This window comes from Aureobasidium namibiae (assembly GCF_000721765.1).
Source record: "Aureobasidium namibiae CBS 147.97 unplaced genomic scaffold scaffold_22, whole genome shotgun sequence".
In the NCBI taxonomy this organism is placed as follows: domain Eukaryota; kingdom Fungi; phylum Ascomycota; class Dothideomycetes; order Dothideales; family Saccotheciaceae; genus Aureobasidium; species Aureobasidium namibiae.
In genome coordinates this window covers 290,072-308,341 of record NW_013581187.1, presented here as the reverse complement: position 1 = coordinate 308,341, position 18,270 = coordinate 290,072, and the positions used below count along the sequence as shown (strand labels likewise).

The 18,270-nt window shown below is 52.1% G+C and overlaps 5 protein-coding genes across 5 annotated transcripts; 3 read left to right on the top strand and 2 right to left on the bottom strand.

Moving 5' to 3' along the window:
- Window positions 1–1,290: 1,290 nt before the first annotated feature.
- M436DRAFT_67574 (uncharacterized protein) lies at window positions 1,291–2,307 on the top strand (the record flags this gene model as incomplete). Its single annotated transcript, XM_013567868.1, has 1 exon — window positions 1,291–2,307. One exon carries the CDS (start codon window positions 1,291–1,293, stop codon window positions 2,305–2,307), a length of 1,017 nt encoding a protein of 338 aa, XP_013423322.1.
- A 920-nt stretch (window positions 2,308–3,227) lies between these two features.
- M436DRAFT_76434 (uncharacterized protein) lies at window positions 3,228–4,343 on the bottom strand (the record flags this gene model as incomplete). The annotated part of the gene is made up of 1 exon (XM_013567911.1): window positions 3,228–4,343. The coding sequence occupies one exon, from the start codon at window positions 4,341–4,343 to the stop codon at window positions 3,228–3,230; it is 1,116 nt and encodes a 371-aa protein (XP_013423365.1).
- Window positions 4,344–5,149: 806 nt separating this feature from the next.
- On the bottom strand, window positions 5,150–6,226 carry M436DRAFT_85807 (P34-Arc-domain-containing protein; the record flags this gene model as incomplete). The annotated part of the gene is made up of 3 exons (XM_013567910.1): window positions 5,150–5,229; window positions 5,280–6,094; window positions 6,165–6,226. The coding sequence occupies 3 exons, from the start codon at window positions 6,224–6,226 to the stop codon at window positions 5,150–5,152; spliced, it is 957 nt and encodes a 318-aa protein (XP_013423364.1).
- A 259-nt stretch (window positions 6,227–6,485) lies between these two features.
- M436DRAFT_76432 (WD40 repeat-like protein) lies at window positions 6,486–9,395 on the top strand (the record flags this gene model as incomplete). The annotated part of the gene is made up of 1 exon (XM_013567909.1): window positions 6,486–9,395. One exon carries the CDS (start codon window positions 6,486–6,488, stop codon window positions 9,393–9,395), a length of 2,910 nt encoding a protein of 969 aa, XP_013423363.1.
- A 954-nt stretch (window positions 9,396–10,349) lies between these two features.
- M436DRAFT_56710 (carbamoyl-phosphate synthase-like protein arginine-specific large chain) lies at window positions 10,350–18,097 on the top strand (the record flags this gene model as incomplete). The annotated part of the gene is made up of 5 exons (XM_013567798.1): window positions 10,350–10,686; window positions 10,739–12,243; window positions 12,294–12,305; window positions 16,390–16,564; window positions 16,620–18,097. 5 exons carry the CDS (start codon window positions 10,350–10,352, stop codon window positions 18,095–18,097), a joined length of 3,507 nt encoding a protein of 1,168 aa, XP_013423252.1.
- Window positions 18,098–18,270: the final 173 nt, after the last annotated feature.

Here is an 18,270-nt window from a genome sequence, read left to right as displayed (position 1 = left end):
GGCGAAATAATGGGGATTGATGGCCGGTGTCGAAGAATGGGTGGTCGAGTGAGGGAAGTCGTCGATGGTCGGTATGCGGCGGGCGTGGTCGAGAATGCAGGTGCGAGTCACGTTTTGTCGATCTCGTCGGTGGCTTGAAGGTTCAATGGGCGAGTGGTTACACAGATAGCGACAGGGGTGTTAAGGAAAGAGGTGAAAGAATGACTGCAGTTGGAAACTGTGGTGCTGAGTATGGCGGGCGCCCGTGGACTTGTGGTCGTCGGTGTCGGGGGCTCGTCGTCAGGGAGAGAGAACTGAGACAAAGCTGGTGGTCGAGCGTGGAATGCGCTGCCGCTGCCCCCCAACCGGACGCCAAACTGCAACTGCACACAAACCTTCGCTCAGGGACTCCGTCCGATACGAAATGCGGTCTGTGCGGCGCCAAATCTCGTTGGTCCGGGAAATGATGTTTCGCAAACACAACGCCTGCCCTGCTATAAACACGTCCAAATAGAGATCGTCCTCGTCATCCTGCTGTCTTGCTTTGTGCTATATACCTACCCTCAGCGTCGTCGCCGCTGTCTGTTTGATCCTCAAACTCGTCCCGGCATGCCTTGCCCAGCCTGCTTTGAGCTCCAGCCTTCTTCCTGCCTCTGTCATGCATCATTGATCCTGTTGCAACCCGCTAGTCAAGGTCCCCTCGTTGCACAATTGCATCTTTTGCTATCTTCTCCCAGCTCGTTTGTCTACTCTGACCCGGTGCCCTGAAAGAGCGCCCTGAGGTTGCACACTCGCTCGTCTTTCGACTTGACTGAGACCGACACAGCGACTTTGGAAGTCGAAAATCCGTATAGTAGGTGGGTGTCGTATATTGCGCTATTCGAGTTCGTCCGCATCGACTTGAAGCTCTATGCAGCACTGCCTCGCCGTATGCTAAGAACTCCTCCACTCCTCTCACGAACGTCTAGAATAACGTCCTCACTGTATAGAGGCACAACAATTTCTGGATTGAAGGTTTGTCCAAGGAGAGCCTTGAGTATGTCGTGTCTCGATGGACACTATCCTCTTTCTTGAAAGTCTTGTGCATTTTTACAGCTATACGCGTTACACACTTTTGGGAGGAGATTGAGCAAGTTTGCGCTCCGACGTCTGGTGCCTGTCATGTCGAGTTTTCTTGAGCAATGTCTTCCGGTCATCACTGCAGATACTGACTGACTCACCTTCATCACCTAAAATACACAGAAAGGTAAGATCAGAAGAAGACGACTCTCCCCTCCAAACTACACTTCCGCTTCGAACTCACCCACAGAAATGTATACTTTTACATCCGAAGAAGAGCGTAAGGCCTCGCCTGAAGTCCTTCTCAACCGTATGCTGTCGACGAAGGCATACGGTAGCATATCGCGTGTGGTCGAGGATGACAGTAGTCGATTCCTCGTCTCGATTGGCGAAGGTCAGTGCGGAATGATATTTCCGCTCAAAGACAATCAAGTCATCAAGATCCCCAAACCTGCAAAACACCAACAACTATGGCAAGACGCCACTGTGCACAAAAAAGTTCGAGAAGCATTTCGCAAAACTCCGCATGGCCTTCGTCAAGATATTTATGTGCCTATCTACTACGAATGGGTCTCTTCCGAGTCCAATATCTTCTGGAACAACTTCTCTCAACATTTCGCTACAGACACGGATATCAAGGTCCCAAGCTACGGCCTAATATCCGAGCGAATCCTCCCTTTACCCCTATCAATCCGCGCAGCAATAGTCGATGCACTCTGCTCCAAGTCGATTAGAAAGCAGAAGGAGGCATTCTTGAAGCGACCACAAAACAAGGACTGCCTCGTACGTCTATATCTCGGACGCAGAAACGACAACAGCAAAACCGAGAATGTACGCCTCCGAAATTTCCCTCTGCACGTCAACGAGATGGAATATCTCAAGCTCGATACCGAGATGTACGCTGTTACAATGGCTCGCGCACTCGCCGTCATGCACTGGACAGCTGGCATAGATGCCAATGACGTTGAGTTTGTCTTGGGTAGCTCGCCAGCTAACGATCCGACTGCTCAATCACTCTCCATCTGGCTCCTCGATTTCAACCAATGCAAAGAATTCGAGCATAACTCGCAGGGGTTGGAACAGCTGGTCGATAGTTTTTGGTGGAACGACCCTTACTACCCAAGGCCGAACGACAAGGCCCTTTGGAAAGCTTTCAAAAATGTATATCTAGAGGCCAGCGACGAACTTAGCGGGGGGGCCATGGCCAAAGATTTCATCGATGCAGTTGAGAAGACTGGAGCAAAACGCTCAGTGGAGTTTTTCGGTTGAGTATCTCTCACGCTGTCTCCCACGCAAAACTAGAGCGTCACCCTCGCTATAGAAAGGCATAATGGTCTCCAGATTAGAGTTACATCCAAGGAGAGCTGGCAGAACATCGCATCTCGATGGACACTATCCAGATTCTCGAAGCCTTTGTGCATTTTTATAGCTGCACGCCGCTAGACTTTCGTGGAAGAGAGCCTGAGAGTTGCATGAGATGGAGTTCTACCGTGATTTCGCATCTCAATGGATACTATCCTGTTTCTCGAGGCCTTTATGCCCTTTCATAGTTGCACCACGCTTTATATGTTCCTGGGAGAGAGCGTGAGAGTTACGGAGGATGTGTATGTACCGTAATGTCGCATCTCGATGAATACTATCCCGTCGAGACTATTGTGCATTTCTATAGCTACATGCGGTTCATACTTTTGCACACGGGAAATAAATCAGAATTACATCCACACAATGCAGAAACGATCCTCTCGTAATGAAGATGTCGAAAGACGCTGCTCCCCAGCCAACATCAAACTTCACGCAAACACTTCACTGCGAGACGATGAAAAGTGCCCGTGCGTTATATTAACGCTGGCCACGGGTGTAAACACGTCGGATAATTAAAGCTCAACTTTCGTCATCAGTTATGTCTTGCGCTATGCTATGATACTTGGCGATCAACACTCTCTGTTTGATCTTCGAGTTCATCCCGGGATGCGTTGCTCAAGCTCCAGCCATCTCCCTGCCTCTGTCATGCATCATTCGTTATGTCGTAAACCACTAGTCAAGGCCCCCTGCAGCCCTGCATCTCGTGCGTTATGCTTGCGTCTTGAGGTCAAGGCGTTTGCGTGCAATTGCCCGCTACCGTTGTTACACTCATTCCCAGCCTTTCCTCCGAAATGGCTTCGAGCTTGCTGATTGTCCATCACAATCTCTCAGATGTCATTGTAGCCAAGCAGCCTCTTTGGCAGCCCCTTGTCCATGACAGCCCACGCCCATGCACGACCTGCCTCACCGCACCACAGCCCCTCCGGATTGTCCGACTTTTCGACCAAGCCATCCTTTTCCAGCCCCTTCATCTCGTGGCCGGTCGTATAGGTCAGAAAGTGTTGGCATTGTTCGTTGTCCAGCGCAAGTGCATTGCCAGAGATGCCGTGACACAAGCATGGCTCCTTGGTGAGGAGGCCGCGTTCCAGGATGCATTCTCTACCCTTGCGAATTGCGCTGTCAATCCTGCTTTCAAGTTTTGGGAAATGGCTCTTGATCGAGAGAAGAGAGTTGATCACTCCGGGGGCTCCATGGCACACTTGAACAAGCTTGTCCTTTCCTGGTGGAAGGCTGCTAGGCCAGTTGCCAGTATCGTATTGGTAGGTCAGTAGAACGGAGAGGTCGGCCTCGACAGCTCTGGCGTAGCGCTCGGGATCGGTAAGGGTGACTTGAGTGATGATGCCGACAAGGCCATGGACAGCGCCCACGTAGCTCTTGCCGTGCCACTTCCACGGTCTTGGTGACCTCAGGATGGCCTCTACAACATCGTCCTGAGTGTCTGTGATCATCTGCGATACTTTGGCATCATCGACGAAGGCAGCCTTGACCAGACGAAGGTAGTAGAGATAGCCTGCTCTCCCATAGAGCCACTCATTTTCGCTGTCATCGTCGAGGACTTCGGCAGCATAATCGCAGAGTTCTGTTGCCATGTCTGCATCTTTGGAGCTAGCGGCTCCGATGGCCAAGAGCGCCAGAATGTCGTCAGCGATGCCACATTTGCCAACACGAGGACCAGGGAACGATTTGATGTGGTCTTGTGACTGTTTGAGGTAGGCGGCAGACCAGGTACCGAGCTGAATGCCTTCGATGATGAGGTCCGAGTAGAACTGCTGTAGAATCAGGAAAAGGTAAGCGACGCTGGTAGGCCCGTTGTAAATGCCGCCGCCAGCGCGCACCTCAGCAGGTGGATACTGGACGACCAGACGAGTGAGTGAGGCTATTAGCTGTTTGTGTGGATCTCTGCTGCTGAGAGCCTCATCATTCTTGAAGTAGCGTGGTGGCATCGTGGATGCAACGATGCGTGCGAACAGGCGGGGTAATCAGTTAAGCTCTGGAAGACGTTGGTGAGTCTGCGATGTGAAACAAGAGCTGTAGGTACCAAGGTCGTGCAGGTAGAAGAAGTGAGTGTAGATGTGAAGCTAAGAGACTCGAGATCAGTTTCTGGTCGTAGGTTTAATCGAGTTCCATGCTTGCAGTTCAGGCAGAGTGAAAGCATGAAACACGAGCCTCTTCATCACGTACGCCAAGCTTTCACTTTCCCTGCTCTATGTTTCTAGCAGCTGCGGCACAACCAACTGGAAAAGATGCTCCGACGAAACAAAACATCACTGTCAGAAGATAGATCAATGTCTAACTAGAGGAGAGCTCCGTCACCGTATTGATGACTCTGCTGTACTTTTGGGCACCTTGCCTTTGCTCGGAATGATTTTTGCTAGGATACACTCCAGAATATGTGAAACTTGATTGAGAAAGTCAGGAAAACAGAAAATCTACCATCAACAGACAGCAACACGGTATATGCAAACTAAGACACCAAGAGCTTACTCTAGCAGATACAAGAGTTCACTGGGCAGGCTAGTGGTATATTTTCCTCGCGTCTCGCCGATGCAGAGCATTTGGCATGGTACGATATGACAGAGACAGGGTCATCCCCACAGCGAGGCTGATCTTGGAAGCATAAATTAATGCATTTTATGGAAGAGCCAGTAATTGAAACTACCCATATCTCACATGTGCTCTGAGAACAACATAGACAAAATCAAGAGGTCATTGAAGTGTATCGTTTCTGCTGTATGGACAGGGTATATATCTACGCCTGGACCCTGAAGGTCCTGCCACTGGCGGTCTTGCGCTCCTTCTCCTCGGCCTCTGGTCTTGCACGACGAAGGACTGTTTGGAAATTAGCACAGTGGCGCGAATGGTATGAGCGGCTATCCCACCTTGAAGGAAGTCGGCAGTTCGTCTGCGCATTCTCGAGTGGATGTAGGCTTTTGAGGCCTTGATGTGGTAGTGGAAATAATCGCGGAAAGTCTGAATGTGCGAGATGACCTCGTATCTTCTGGCGGGTTGAAGATGGCGAGGGAACAGAACAAAGGTGACGTAGCCGACGTCAGCGGTGCCTGAGGGAGGCAGACCAGACATGCCCTGCAGTTCCAGAGGCGGGTCGTTACGGAAGAGAACTTGCGGGGCGTTCTGAATAGCTCTGCGACGGGCGTCGACAAACTCTTGCAAGAAGACCTTGCCAAAGATGCGATCCGTTTCCTCGCGGAAGATTGTGCTGAAGATAACGGTGACACGGTCGTGACTGGCCTTTACGTAGATGGCCTCTTCCTCGCGGTAGTGAATGGCTCTGACCTGGCCACCCTCAAGGACACCCTGGGGGGCAGATTCGGAAGTGTACTTGGAGGCCTCTTCGTGCAGTGCCTGGTATTCGTCAAAGGCCTGCTCGAAGGGGGCAGCCATGGCATTGCGCTTTAGCAAACTGAGGCGGGAGATGAGGTCGGTGCGGGCTTCTTGGTCGGCGGGGAGGTTCTCAAGATCGATTTCTACGGAGAAGTCGTAGCCGGTCTCGGGCGAGACAATGTAGCCCTGGTATTCGCGTTCGAGAACCTGCTCGGCACCATATTGGACGAGCTCCTTGTAGCACTTGATGTTGATGGAGATGAGGATCTTTGTCTTTGACGTGGGGGTGGAGATGTGGAAGGTGACGCCGTCGAAGTCGGAGACGATCTGGTCAATTGAAGTGGGAGTCGCGCTGTAGAGACAAGGCATCAGTCGGCAGGTCTGGGACGCGTGGGAGCAGGATGGAGACGAGGGGTAGCTACCCAGAGAAGCGGTCCTTGAGTAGCGACTCAATCAGGACATTTTGGTAGTCGAGCAACAGCATGTTGGAGACGACTCGATAGTGCAGGAAAGAACAGAGACGAGGGGCGGTGTAGCAGAAGGGTATAGACAGCAGCAGGGTGCACTGCAAGTGGCTTTGGCGAGCGTCGACTGGCGGCCGCGCAGCCCTACGGGATCGTCATGCGAGGCCTCTTCCCCACACTTTCTTGGCCGCAGCACGCTCACGCTTGGACCAGCCAACTTTTTCGAGATTCAAGAACTTTTTGCCTTGACAAGCCTCTCTTGCTGCCGTCGTCGGCAACATGGTCAAATCCTATCGCAAGTACGAGCAGTCGGCCACCTTTGGTCTTGTCAACACTGTCCTTTCCAACCTTGTCTGGACACCCGATAATCTCGTCTCATCGTCCTCGCGAAACACTGGTGCTGGAAGAGCCTACGTCGGCGCTAACGAGCATGTCCTGGCATGGGATGTCAAGAAGGGCGAGCTGCTGAGTCGCTGGCACGATGTCGACTGCAAGTCTCAGGTCTCAGCCATTGCTCAGTGCTCTGCTCAGCCCGATCTGTTCGCCGTCGGATACCAGGATGGAAGTATCAGAGTCTGGGATGCTTTGTCCAACAACCCCATCATGAGCTTCAATGGCCACCGCTCCGCCATCACCCACCTTGTGTTCGACTCCGAAGGTGCAAGACTTGCTAGTGGCTCCAAGGACACGGACATTATCATCTGGAACCTGCTCTCCGAGTCCGCCGAATTCCGTCTCCGAGGACACAAGGATCAAATCACTGGCCTGCACTTTATTCGCACAAGACCCTCCGGTCGTCAGTCCCCTCACACAGACGAGGCTGTCGATGTCACCTCAGGCGAGCCCGAAGAGTTCGAGGAGAAATACCTGCTCACCACCAGCAAGGATGCTCTGATCAAGATCTGGGACCTCTCAACTCCCCACTGTATCGAAACACATGTCGCCCAGACAAACGGCGAGTGCTGGGCTCTTGGTGTCTCTCCCGATGGTATGGGCTGCATCACTGCTGGCAACGACGGTGAACTCAAGGTCTGGTCGCTCGATCTCGACAGTCTGGCCGAATTTGGTGCAAATATCGCCGAAGCAAAGCAGTCAAACTCTCTCACTGCTCAGGGCATCCTCTTGCGCCAGAGTAAGGACCGCACTCTGAGCGTCGCATTCCATCCCAAGGGCGAATACATTGCTGTTCACGGTTCCGAGAAGGCTGTTGAGATTTGGCGCATCAGATCCGACGAGGAAGTGCAAAAGAGCTTGGCTAGAAAGAGAAAGAGAAGAAGAGAAAAGGTCGCTGCTGCAGGCGCTTCGGTTGCTGAAGCCGAGAAAGAGGAGGAAAACACAACCCCCGACGTCTCCGAGGTCTTTGTCTCGTATGTCATCGTCCGCACTGGCGGAAAGGTTCGTTCGGCCGCTTGGGCTGCCAGCAGATCTTCCAAGAACGTGGAATTGGTTTGCTCGACTACCAACAACCAGATCGAAGCCTACACGATTACCAGCAGGGAAAAGGCCAAGAAGGCTACCGCCGAGGCTCCTGACTACAACCGCGCTTTGGCTGTTGACATGCCTGGACACAGAACCGACATTCGCGCTCTGGCTCTGAGCTCTGACGACCGCATGCTCGCATCTGCATCCGCTGGACTCCTCAAAATCTGGAATGTCAAGACACAGAGCTGTCTCCGAACTCTTGAGTGTGGTCAATCACTTTGTTGCACGTTCTTGCCTGGTGACAAGATTGTCTTGGTAGGAACAAAGACTGGAGAGCTCGAGCTGTACGACATTGCCTCTTCTGCTCTGATTGACAAATTCCAGGCACACGACGGTGCTGTGTGGACTCTCCAGGTTCATCCCGATGGAACCTCGGTCGTGACTGGAGGTGCCGACAAGGCTGCCAAGTTCTGGAAGTTCGACATTGTCCAGGAAGAGATTCCCGGTACTCGTAGAACCACACCCAAACTCAAGCTTACTCAGACCCGCATACTCAAGGTTGCAGACGATGTTCTGAGTGTATGCTTCTCTCCTGATTCCCGCCTTCTCGCCCTCTCAACTCTCGATAATACCGTCAAGGTCTTCTTCGTCGACACCCTTAAACTCTTCCTCACTCTTTACGGTCACAAGCTCCCCGTCCTCAACATTTCCATCTCGTCAGATAGCAAACTCATCGCCACTTGCAGTGCGGACAAGAACGTTCGTATCTGGGGTCTGGACTTTGGTGACTGCCACAAAGCTTTCTTCGCCCATCAGGACAGTGTCATGCAAGTCTTGTTCATCCCTCACCCTGTCGAGAAGGAGGAGCAACATCTCTTCTTCAGTGCCAGTAAGGACTCAGTCGTCAAGACTTGGGACGGTGACAAGTTTGAGCAAATCCAGAAGTTGGAGGGTCATCACGGAGAGGTGTGGGCCATGGTTGTCAGCAGGACTGGTGAGAAGGTCATCACAGCGAGTCACGACAAGAGTATTCGCGTCTGGGATGTTACGGATGATCTCATCTTCCTCGAAGAAGAGAGAGAAAAGGAGCTCGAACAAATGTACGAGTCAACACTGGCCACTCAACTCGATAAAGATCACGCCGATGACGACGAGGGTGCCGAAGACGATGTTGCTGCTGCGTCCAAGCAAACGATAGCCACCTTGACATACGGTGAACGTATATTGGAAGCTCTCGAGCTCGGTTACGCAGACTACCAAGTTGTTCAGGCATGGGAGGCCGAAAAGGCAACAAAACCAAACCTTGCTCCGCCGCAACGAAACCCCGTATTCACCTACGGCAACCTGAGTGCTGAGCAACACGTTTTGCAGACCATTCGCAGAATCCCGAATGCATCTCTCAACGATGCCCTCATGGTTGTGCCATTCTCATCCCTTCCTGTGCTTTTCATGTTTGTTTCAGTGTTCATACAACGCCGCATGCAACCGCAACTAGCATGGCGTGTCTTCTACTTCTTGCTACAAACGCACAACTCACAGATTGTGGCTAGCAAGCAGCTCAAGGACGTCTTGAGCGAAGTGCTTGAAGCCTACGGACAGTTTGTCAAGGAAGAGAAGAACATGCTAGGCTTCAACATGGCCGCTCTGGGTCTCATGGGCAGAGAGATCAAGGAAGCACAGGTGCACGGCATGGACGACGAGCCAGAAGAACAGGAGGAGAAGCTAGAGAGGGGTACTAAAAAGCGTGCATTTGCTTCTATTGCATAAGGGATTGGGGTTGGTCTGGACATTTAAGATTTTGTATACCACTTTTGTTACACCGTTGATAGGTTTATATGACATATGATATTCCCACAGATCGGCATACCACTCTTCTTGGCAGTCATGGCAGTCATTGAAGTTGAGTCACGATGCAAAACGTGGACGAGTTTTGCGATGAGTCAAAGTGAGGATCCGCGCCGCCGGTCTCGGGGATGCTCCCCAGCAAAAAGAAGTGGCAGGGATAAGCTTGAGCTTGCGCATAAGCCGTAACAATGCGTTTATTGGCATTGGATGTGGATCGAGCAACGATCACAATTCGATTAGAATGCACAGCAGGCACGGCGACGGATTAAATAGACGATGAAAGAGTTGCTCTCCTGGTGAAGAATGCCATGAGGTATGAATAAAGCAGGTGGATAGAGCTTCTCTGGATGACAGAGTTCAAGGTACCGATACACGCGAATTGCAAAATTGTTGGGTCGGCGGCCATCGGTGGTGGGTCAAAGTATGGGAGATGTTGCAGCGAGCCGGGAATATTGCAAATCAGCATTTTGAGCTCCTGGTGCGATAAGATGTGCTCCTTATCTCTTGGTCGCGAGAGCCGTGCATGGCCGATGTGAAAAATAACTCGACGTCGCTGCTCTCTGACCGTTCCTCTCTTGTCACACTCTCGTATCTTGAGCAATCAGCCTCAACTCACCCATCTGCCATTGGCACGCGATTCGCCCTTATGCGGACTGCGCCCTCCACCACCACAACCCAAGGTACGCCATCTTCTTGCTCCCACCTCGAAGCTCTGCACGAGCGTTTGCAAGTCGGTGCTCCGAGGCTGGACTGGTGAAGAGGAATTGACAAGACTTCCAGACTACATTAGCGACCACCTGTGGAAGGCCAACGTCAACTGAACTCGGCCTGTTATTCCTATAAACCACCTACTTTTACCCTACACCAACCCTAGCCATGGCTTTCTCCAGGCGTCTGGTCCGCCAGACAGCCTCGAACCTGCTTCGCCAGAATCAACAGCCCATGTCTGCCAGACTGGCTGCTCGTACTCTGACGACCCAGTCGAGCTTTGCTTCTGCCAACCCCCGCGCTGTACGCGCACTCAAGAGATCCACCAACCGCTTCATTCAAGTCCGCAATGCAACCAGCAACGCCCAGGTTGCTCCTAGCTCCAAGGCTTACATTGAGAGCGGAGCCATTGCTGGAGGCCAGAACCTGATTGATGTCAAGAAGGTCCTGGTTATCGGCAGTGGTGGTCTTGCCATTGGACAAGCCGGAGAGTTCGATTACTCTGGTATGTCCAAGTCTGGAGCTACGAGAAAAGACAAATGCTGACAAGGCAATAGGATCTCAAGCACTCAAGGCTCTGAGAGAGGCGGGCATCCAATCTGTTCTCATCAACCCCAACATTGCTACCATCCAGACCTCGCACGCTCTTGCTGACGAGATCTACTACCTTCCCGTCACCCCCGAATACGTTACCTACGTCATTGAGAAGGAGCGCCCTGATGGTATCTTCCTCTCTTTCGGTGGTCAGACCGCCCTCAACTTGGGTGTCAAGATGGACGAGATGGGCATCTTCGATCGCTACAACGTCAGAGTCTTGGGTACCAGCATTCAGACCCTGAAGACTAGTGAAGACAGAGACCTGTTCGCTCAGGCTCTCAAGGAGATCGACATCCCCATTGCTGAGAGTATCGCTGTCAGCACCATTGATGAGGCTCTCGATGCCGCCGAGAAGGTCGGCTACCCCATCATCGTCCGTGCTGCCTACGCCCTCGGTGGTCTTGGTTCTGGTTTCGCCAACAACCGCGAAGAGCTCCGTAACCTGTCTGCCCGTTCTCTTACTCTGTCTCCCCAAATCTTGGTCGAGAAATCGCTCAAGGGCTGGAAGGAGGCCGAGTACGAGGTCGTTCGTGACGCTTCCGACAACTGTATCACCGTCTGCAACATGGAGAACTTCGACCCTCTCGGTGTCCACACCGGTGACAGTATCGTCGTCTCGCCCAGTCAAACCTTCAGCGATGAGGAGTACCACATGCTCCGTACCGCCGCCATCAAGATTGTCCGCCATCTCGGTGTCGTTGGTGAATGTAACGTCCAGTACGCCCTCCAGCCCGATGGTCTCGATTACAGAGTCATTGAGGTTAACGCCCGTCTCTCTCGTTCGTCTGCTCTTGCCTCCAAGGCTACCGGTTACCCTCTTGCCTACACTGCTGCTAAGATTGGTCTCGGCCACACTCTTCCTGAGCTGCCCAACGCTGTTACCAAGACTACCACTGCCAACTTCGAACCCTCTCTGGATTACATTGTCACCAAGATGCCTCGCTGGGACTTGAGCAAGTTCCAAAACGTCAAGCGTGATATTGGCAGTGCTATGAAGTCTGTCGGTGAAGTCATGGCTATCGGTCGTACTTTCGAAGAATCGTTCCAAAAGGCTATCCGTCAGGTTGATCCCAAGTACCACGGTGTCCAAGGTGACAAGTTCGAGGATCTCGATGATGTTTTGGCAAACCCCACCGACCGTAGATGGTTGGCTGTTGGCCAGGCCATGCTCCACGAAGGCTACTCTGTCGACCGCGTCCACGAACTCTCCAAGATTGACAAATGGTTCCTCTACAAGATTCAGAACATTGTTGACACCACCCACGCTCTCGAAGCCATTGGCAGCCTTTACGGCGTCAAGAAGGAGCTCATGCACACGGCCAAGAAGCAAGGTTTCTCCGATAAGCAGATCGCCAAGGCTGTGAACAGCACCGAGGACGAGGTCCGTGCCCGCCGCAAGAACTTTGGCATTACACCTTTCGTCAAGAGAATCGATACGCTCGCGGCGGAGTTCCCGGCATCGACTGTGAGTATCCCGCGTCTTATCGTCTCCCTCAGTTGCTAACAGGTTGTCAGAATTACCTCTATGTAAGTTTTTATTTCCTTTTTTCTTCTTTCTTTCCATATGCCAAGCACGTGACTTGGTTCGTGCACACCATTCGTCGCGGCCATACCGCCTTGGCTGCCACGGATGTCTGGATACTGGAACCTGGATTCTGGACACTGCCGCTGCTACGGTCATGGGTCATGTGACCCTGACCTTTAGCTATGTGATCAAGTCTGCTTGCAGATAATCCCACGGCTCCAGGTCCCTCAAGCCCACTCTCGAGATACGATCGAGTTGTGAAGCAAAGCCTAGTCTTCGCAGCTTCCCTTGAGGGTGGAACTTGAACCTGTCCGTATACACTCCACCAAGACAGCACTATGCTCAAGCTTGTCTTGTGAACTGTTCCCAATGGAAGCAGACCATGACGGGCTTGACGGTCAGGACCAAGTCCATCTCGGTAGACCTCTCCAAGTCTGGATCACGTCTGCACTTGGCGGTCATGTCCGAGATACTGGTCCTCCGTCAAGATCAAACCTTGACCGGATGTGTTTCTCCGACCGTTCGGAGTTCAGGGCTGGCATGAGAGTGGCTCTCAACTTGATTTATCAGCCAATCATGAGACCTGTCTACTTCATAAGGCCCATCAAGTTTGTCAGACTGGTTTGATCAACACAAGTCTGTCATGACCTGGTCTTCGTCATGTCTACCAAATCAATCTAGTCGGTTGGGGAGACCGCTTCTTCGAGGCCACCAAGTCCACTTCGGATGATTGCTCCTTTGCCCGCCACTCAAATTTGAACGGCCAGAGGCAGTACTTGATCATGTTTATCAAGTCCGCTTGCGGACTTGGGGTGGCCACTATTGCTCACCAACCAAGTCTGGTTGGCCTCGGTGGTTACTTCCTCAATACCGTCAAATCCCTTCACTCATTGACCGCCGCTCAAATCGGGTTGACTTCAGGACTGCTTGTCCAAAGCCATCATGTTCAACTTCGGATGACTAGCACACGGAGAAGATTCTCAACACGCCTGCCAAGTTTTGCTCAGTCATGTTCCGAGTGAGTCTCGGCATTACATGATCGCATCATCCTCAACTGCCAAGTTCAATCAAGTACATGGCCGCCACTCAAACTTGAGTGGGTGGAGGGTCTCAGAACTTATTGCTATGTTTTGGAGGGGGGAATGGGACTTGTCGCTATCATGTGCCATCGAAATGCATAGTCATCTTCCAAGTCTGAACTTGACCATCGAGAGCCCGAAGATCATGGTCTCTCAATGGAGTCACCAAGTCCTTGATCTTTATCAGACTTCGTCCTCCAGACTTGGGCTTGGCCAGTGAGGGTACGAGAGTTGACATTGAATGTCAATCTTGCTGTCCCCCATCAAGTCCAAGCCTCAAGGTTGACATTGATTGTCAACCTTGCTGTCTTCCATCATATTGTAGCACATCAATATGCCATCAGTTAGAGCCTGAAGGTTGACATTCAATGTCAACCTCGCTTGCACCTCCGCCTCTCTCAGTGGGACCTGCTGTCGTCCGGATGCCCATCAAGATGCACAGTCTTGTTCAAAGCTCGAGCCTGCCAGGGGGAGTGTGGGTGAGATGCCTCTCTCAGTGGAAATTTCTTTCACGCATTTAGCGAGTTGCAGCGCATCAATCTTGTGAGCCCCTGATTTGATCTCGGAGAGAGGCTTCTGAAATTCACCTATATAAGCTGCCTTTTCTTCATTTCAAACCCTCTCCACTACATCTCACTCCAGCAGATTGTGGGCGGGGCTGAGGCCAGCAGCCGTTCCCCAGCTTTTTTTTCTTGGTTGCCTTCCACAAGTTGAGGAAGGAGCGACCACCACCCCCACTTGCCTCGACCAACATGTCTGCGCGACTCGCGGTCACACGCGTTTCCTCGTTGCTGCCTGCCACCTGAACTCCTGCCTCAGCCTCGAGGTTGACATTCATTGTCAACCATCACGACCGGCATCTCGTTTTGCGTGCACTCCGTCGACCTTCAAGTCTGTGGATTTGTCCATCGACAATCTCGACCTTCGCACCAAGTCCCAGCCATCTCGCAATCAGCTTTGTTCGATTCCATCAAGTTGCTCGCTCGGCTTGACCGACAGGTCTTCATAAGTCAAGTTCGGACGGCGTCCAGCTTGAGTTCTCAGCTGACCTTGGGAGTGACTCTCAAGCTCTGAAGACTCGACCACTGTCCTTCGATCCTCGAACACGTTCGTTTCTCCTAGACCCCAGCATCAAGTCTTGAGCTCTTTGTCCATCGACAAACTCGACTGGTTTCTTTGCCTGCTCTTCAGCTTTGGTAAGCCAAGTTCGAACATGTTCGACTTGAATTACCAGCTGACCTCTGGAGTGACTCCCAAGCCTCATCATGTCTTCAACCTTCGACTCCGAGGATCTCAATGAACTTCTCGTTCTCGGTCCCGACGATGTTGACACTGAGGACTTCGTATTTTCGCTCACCTTTGAGTGTCTCAGCGACACTCCTAGACGCATGAAGAATGCGCTCTACTCGACCAAGATCAAAAAATACACCGACCTTCAACAGCTCGCCTCTGACATCGAGCTGATGTTTCCTTCTGACCTTGGAGACAAGCTCAAGTCCGGCACTGCTCCAACCATCGAGTGGTTCAAAAGTCTTCCATCCTTCTACTGCCCAGGCTTCATCGTCTACGTTCTGGTTCTCACCAAGAGAGGTTGTCGCCCCAAGATCTACATTGGTTCAGGAACCGACGAAAAGTACGGCGGCAAGCATCGTCTTGAATCTTACGACAAGCTGACCGCATTGCCCTCGCTGGTCAAGCAAGCCCTCGCTGAAGGTTATGCCATCGTTCACAAAGGCCTACTTGCATGGACAACTACTCTCCCTCGCGCGGGTCTCGTTCCGATGACTCGTCTGCTCTTCATGGCTCTCGAAGGTACCTTCTCCTTCAATTTCTGGGCTATGCGTGCCTACAAGAGAGACTATGGTATGGGTCACATGTGCCTGTGGCCTAGATCCGACCTTGAGTATGACGGACTCTGCAGCCACTGTTGCTTGTATGAGGGCGTGCGTAGAAACTTCGACCTCAGCGACGAGCAGCTGGAAGAAATTGCGATCTTGGTCGGCAGGAATCACAGGGAAAAGGCGGCCATCCTCACCCACAACTGGAACGTCGCTTTCAAGCAGCGTGATCCTGACGGTTACCGTGCTTGGACCGCAGCGAACGGCGCCAAGTATCACCACAAGCAGATGGAGACCAATCACGATGGGTATCTGGCCAGGAAGCTCAACGAACGTACTGTGCGTTATGCCGCCCACCCTGAGAAGCTCGTAGAAGAGACCAAGGCTTGGGCTCGTCGCAAAACCGAGATGTACGCAGAGAATCGCGCGAACAAGAACTTCTTCTGCACTGATTGCAACCTGGCTTGTCGCGACGCTGACCACTACTCCAACCACCTCAACACTCCTACACACAAGAAGACTGTCAATGCCGATCGCACCAGTCCGTTGTGGTGTGGTTTCTGTTTCATGCTTTGTGCGTCAGAGAACGTGCTCAAGTACTCTCACCTCGTGTCGGACCTTCACCGCAACAATGTGATCAAGTTCGAAGCTCAGCAGGCTGCCGAAGCCTACGATGCTCTCGAGCTCGAGGCCTACGAATTGGCCGAGGCCGAGTTCGACGGCAACCTTGAGGCCGACGACATGGATGTCATGGAGTTCGAGTTGTACCTTGATTGAAGCAAATCGTCATCTGGTCATGACCACCAAATCGTTCCTGGTCACCGTCGCTTCTCCTCTTTGTCCATGGACATCTCGACCTCAACATCTTTATCTTCCGAGTGACTCCAAACGGTAGCACTCCGCTGTTCGTTTCGAACGTGATGGAATTGAAGGACTTGATGGCTTTGATGGAGTTTCTTTATCGCACTTGATGGACTTGACGAAGCTTTTCTATGGACTTGATGAGTTTCTTTACGGGACCTGATGTTTCTCTACTGAGCTTGAGCATGATTACGTGGCAGACTTTACCTTGGCTTCGGACCTGCTACATAACTAACTAACATGACTTGTTCAACTAACTTCACTTGTTTTCTTTTTCCTACTGTAGCCGTGACTAACTTAGACACCAGACGACCTATAATGCTTCCGAGAATGATATCACATTTGACGACCATGGTATTATCGTGTTAGGAAGCGGCTGCTACAGAATCGGATCTTCCGTCGAGTTCGATTGGTGCGCTGTCAACGCTACTATGTCTCTCAGGGACCAGGGCAAGAAGACTGTCATGATCAACTACAACCCTGGTATGAAGCAAAGCCGTCTCAGTGTGCCGAACAGACCGCTGACTTTTGCGTACAGAGACTTACTCTACTGACTTCGATGTCGCCGACAAGCTCTACTTCGAGGAGCTTTCTTACGAACGTGTCATGGATATCTACGAACTTGAAACTGCCTCTGGTGTCGTCGTCTCTGTCGGTGGTCAGCTCCCCCAGAACATCGCCCTCAAGCTCCAGGAAAGCGGCAAGGCCAAGGTTCTTGGTACCGACCCTAAGGACATTGACAAGGCCGAGGACCGTCAGCAATTCTCTTCCATCCTCGACTCTATTGGTGTTGACCAGCCTGCTTGGAGCGAACTCACCTCCTACGCCGAAGCTCAACAATTCGCCAACAAAGTCGGTTACCCTGTTCTCGTCAGACCCTCTTACGTCCTGTCCGGTGCTGCTATGACTGTCATTCGCTCCGAGGCCGAACTCGAGGAGAAGCTCAACGCCGCTGCCGAAGTCAGCCCCGATCACCCCGTCGTTATTACTCAGTTCATCGAAGGTGCCCGCGAGATCGATGTTGACGCTGTCGCTCACGATGGCAAGGTCCTTGTCCACGCTGTCAGTGAGCACATCGAAAACGCCGGTGTCCACTCTGGTGATGCTTCTCTTGTTCTGCCCCCTGCCAAGCTCTCTGAGGATACCATCAAGCGTGTCAAGGTCATTGCCGACAAGGTTGCCAAGGCCTGGAAGATTACTGGTCCCTTCAACATGCAAATCATCGATGCCGACAACCCCAACGGCGGTGAATCTTCTCTCAAGGTCATTGAGTGCAACCTCCGCGCTTCCCGTTCATTCCCCTTCGTTTCCAAGGTCCTCGGCACCAACTTCATTGATGTTGCCACTCGCGCTCTTACCAGCACCAACGTTCCCGAGCCCGTCGACCTCCTGGCCGAGAAGCGTGACTACCTCGCTGTCAAGGTTCCTCAATTCTCTTGGACTCGTCTTGCCGGTGCCGATCCCTACCTCGGTGTTGAGATGTCTTCTACTGGTGAAATGGCTTGCTTCGGTAAGGACCTCGTTGAGGCCTACTGGGCTGCGGCTCAATCTATGATGAACTTCCGCTGCCCTCAGCCTGGTGAGGGTCTCCTCTTCGGTGGAGACATCAACAACCCTGATCTCGCCAAGATTGTCGACTACGTCAACCCTCTTGGTTTCAAGCTCTTCGCTGCCAATGAGTCTGTCAAGAACCACCTCGAGAGCAACTCCAAGGATGGTAGTGTCAAGGTCGAGGTCATCGAGTTCCCCAAGGAGGACAAGCGTGCCCTCCGTGAGGTCTTCGAGAAGTACGACATTCGTGGTGTCTTCAACTTGGCCAAGGTCCGTGCTAGCAGTCTTGTTGACGAGGACTACGTTATGCGCCGTAACGCTGTCGACTTTGGTGTCCCTCTCTTTATGGAGACCAAGACTGCTGTCCTCTTCGCTCAGTGCATGAGCGAGAAGCTGCCCAAGCCCGAGGGCATTCCCTCTGAGGTTCGCCCCTGGGCTGACTTCATTGGTGGCCGTCCTCTGTAAAAACGCTTTCAACATGTTCGAAGGTGCTGCAATACTGCGCCCACTTTATAAATACCAATGGTGCTCGTTTATGGCGGAGTGAGGGATACTGGATTGTTCTTTTGGCGTTGTTTTTAGATTCTCAGATTTCACGATGAAAAATATTATACACTACACTTTCAAATTTCAACCTC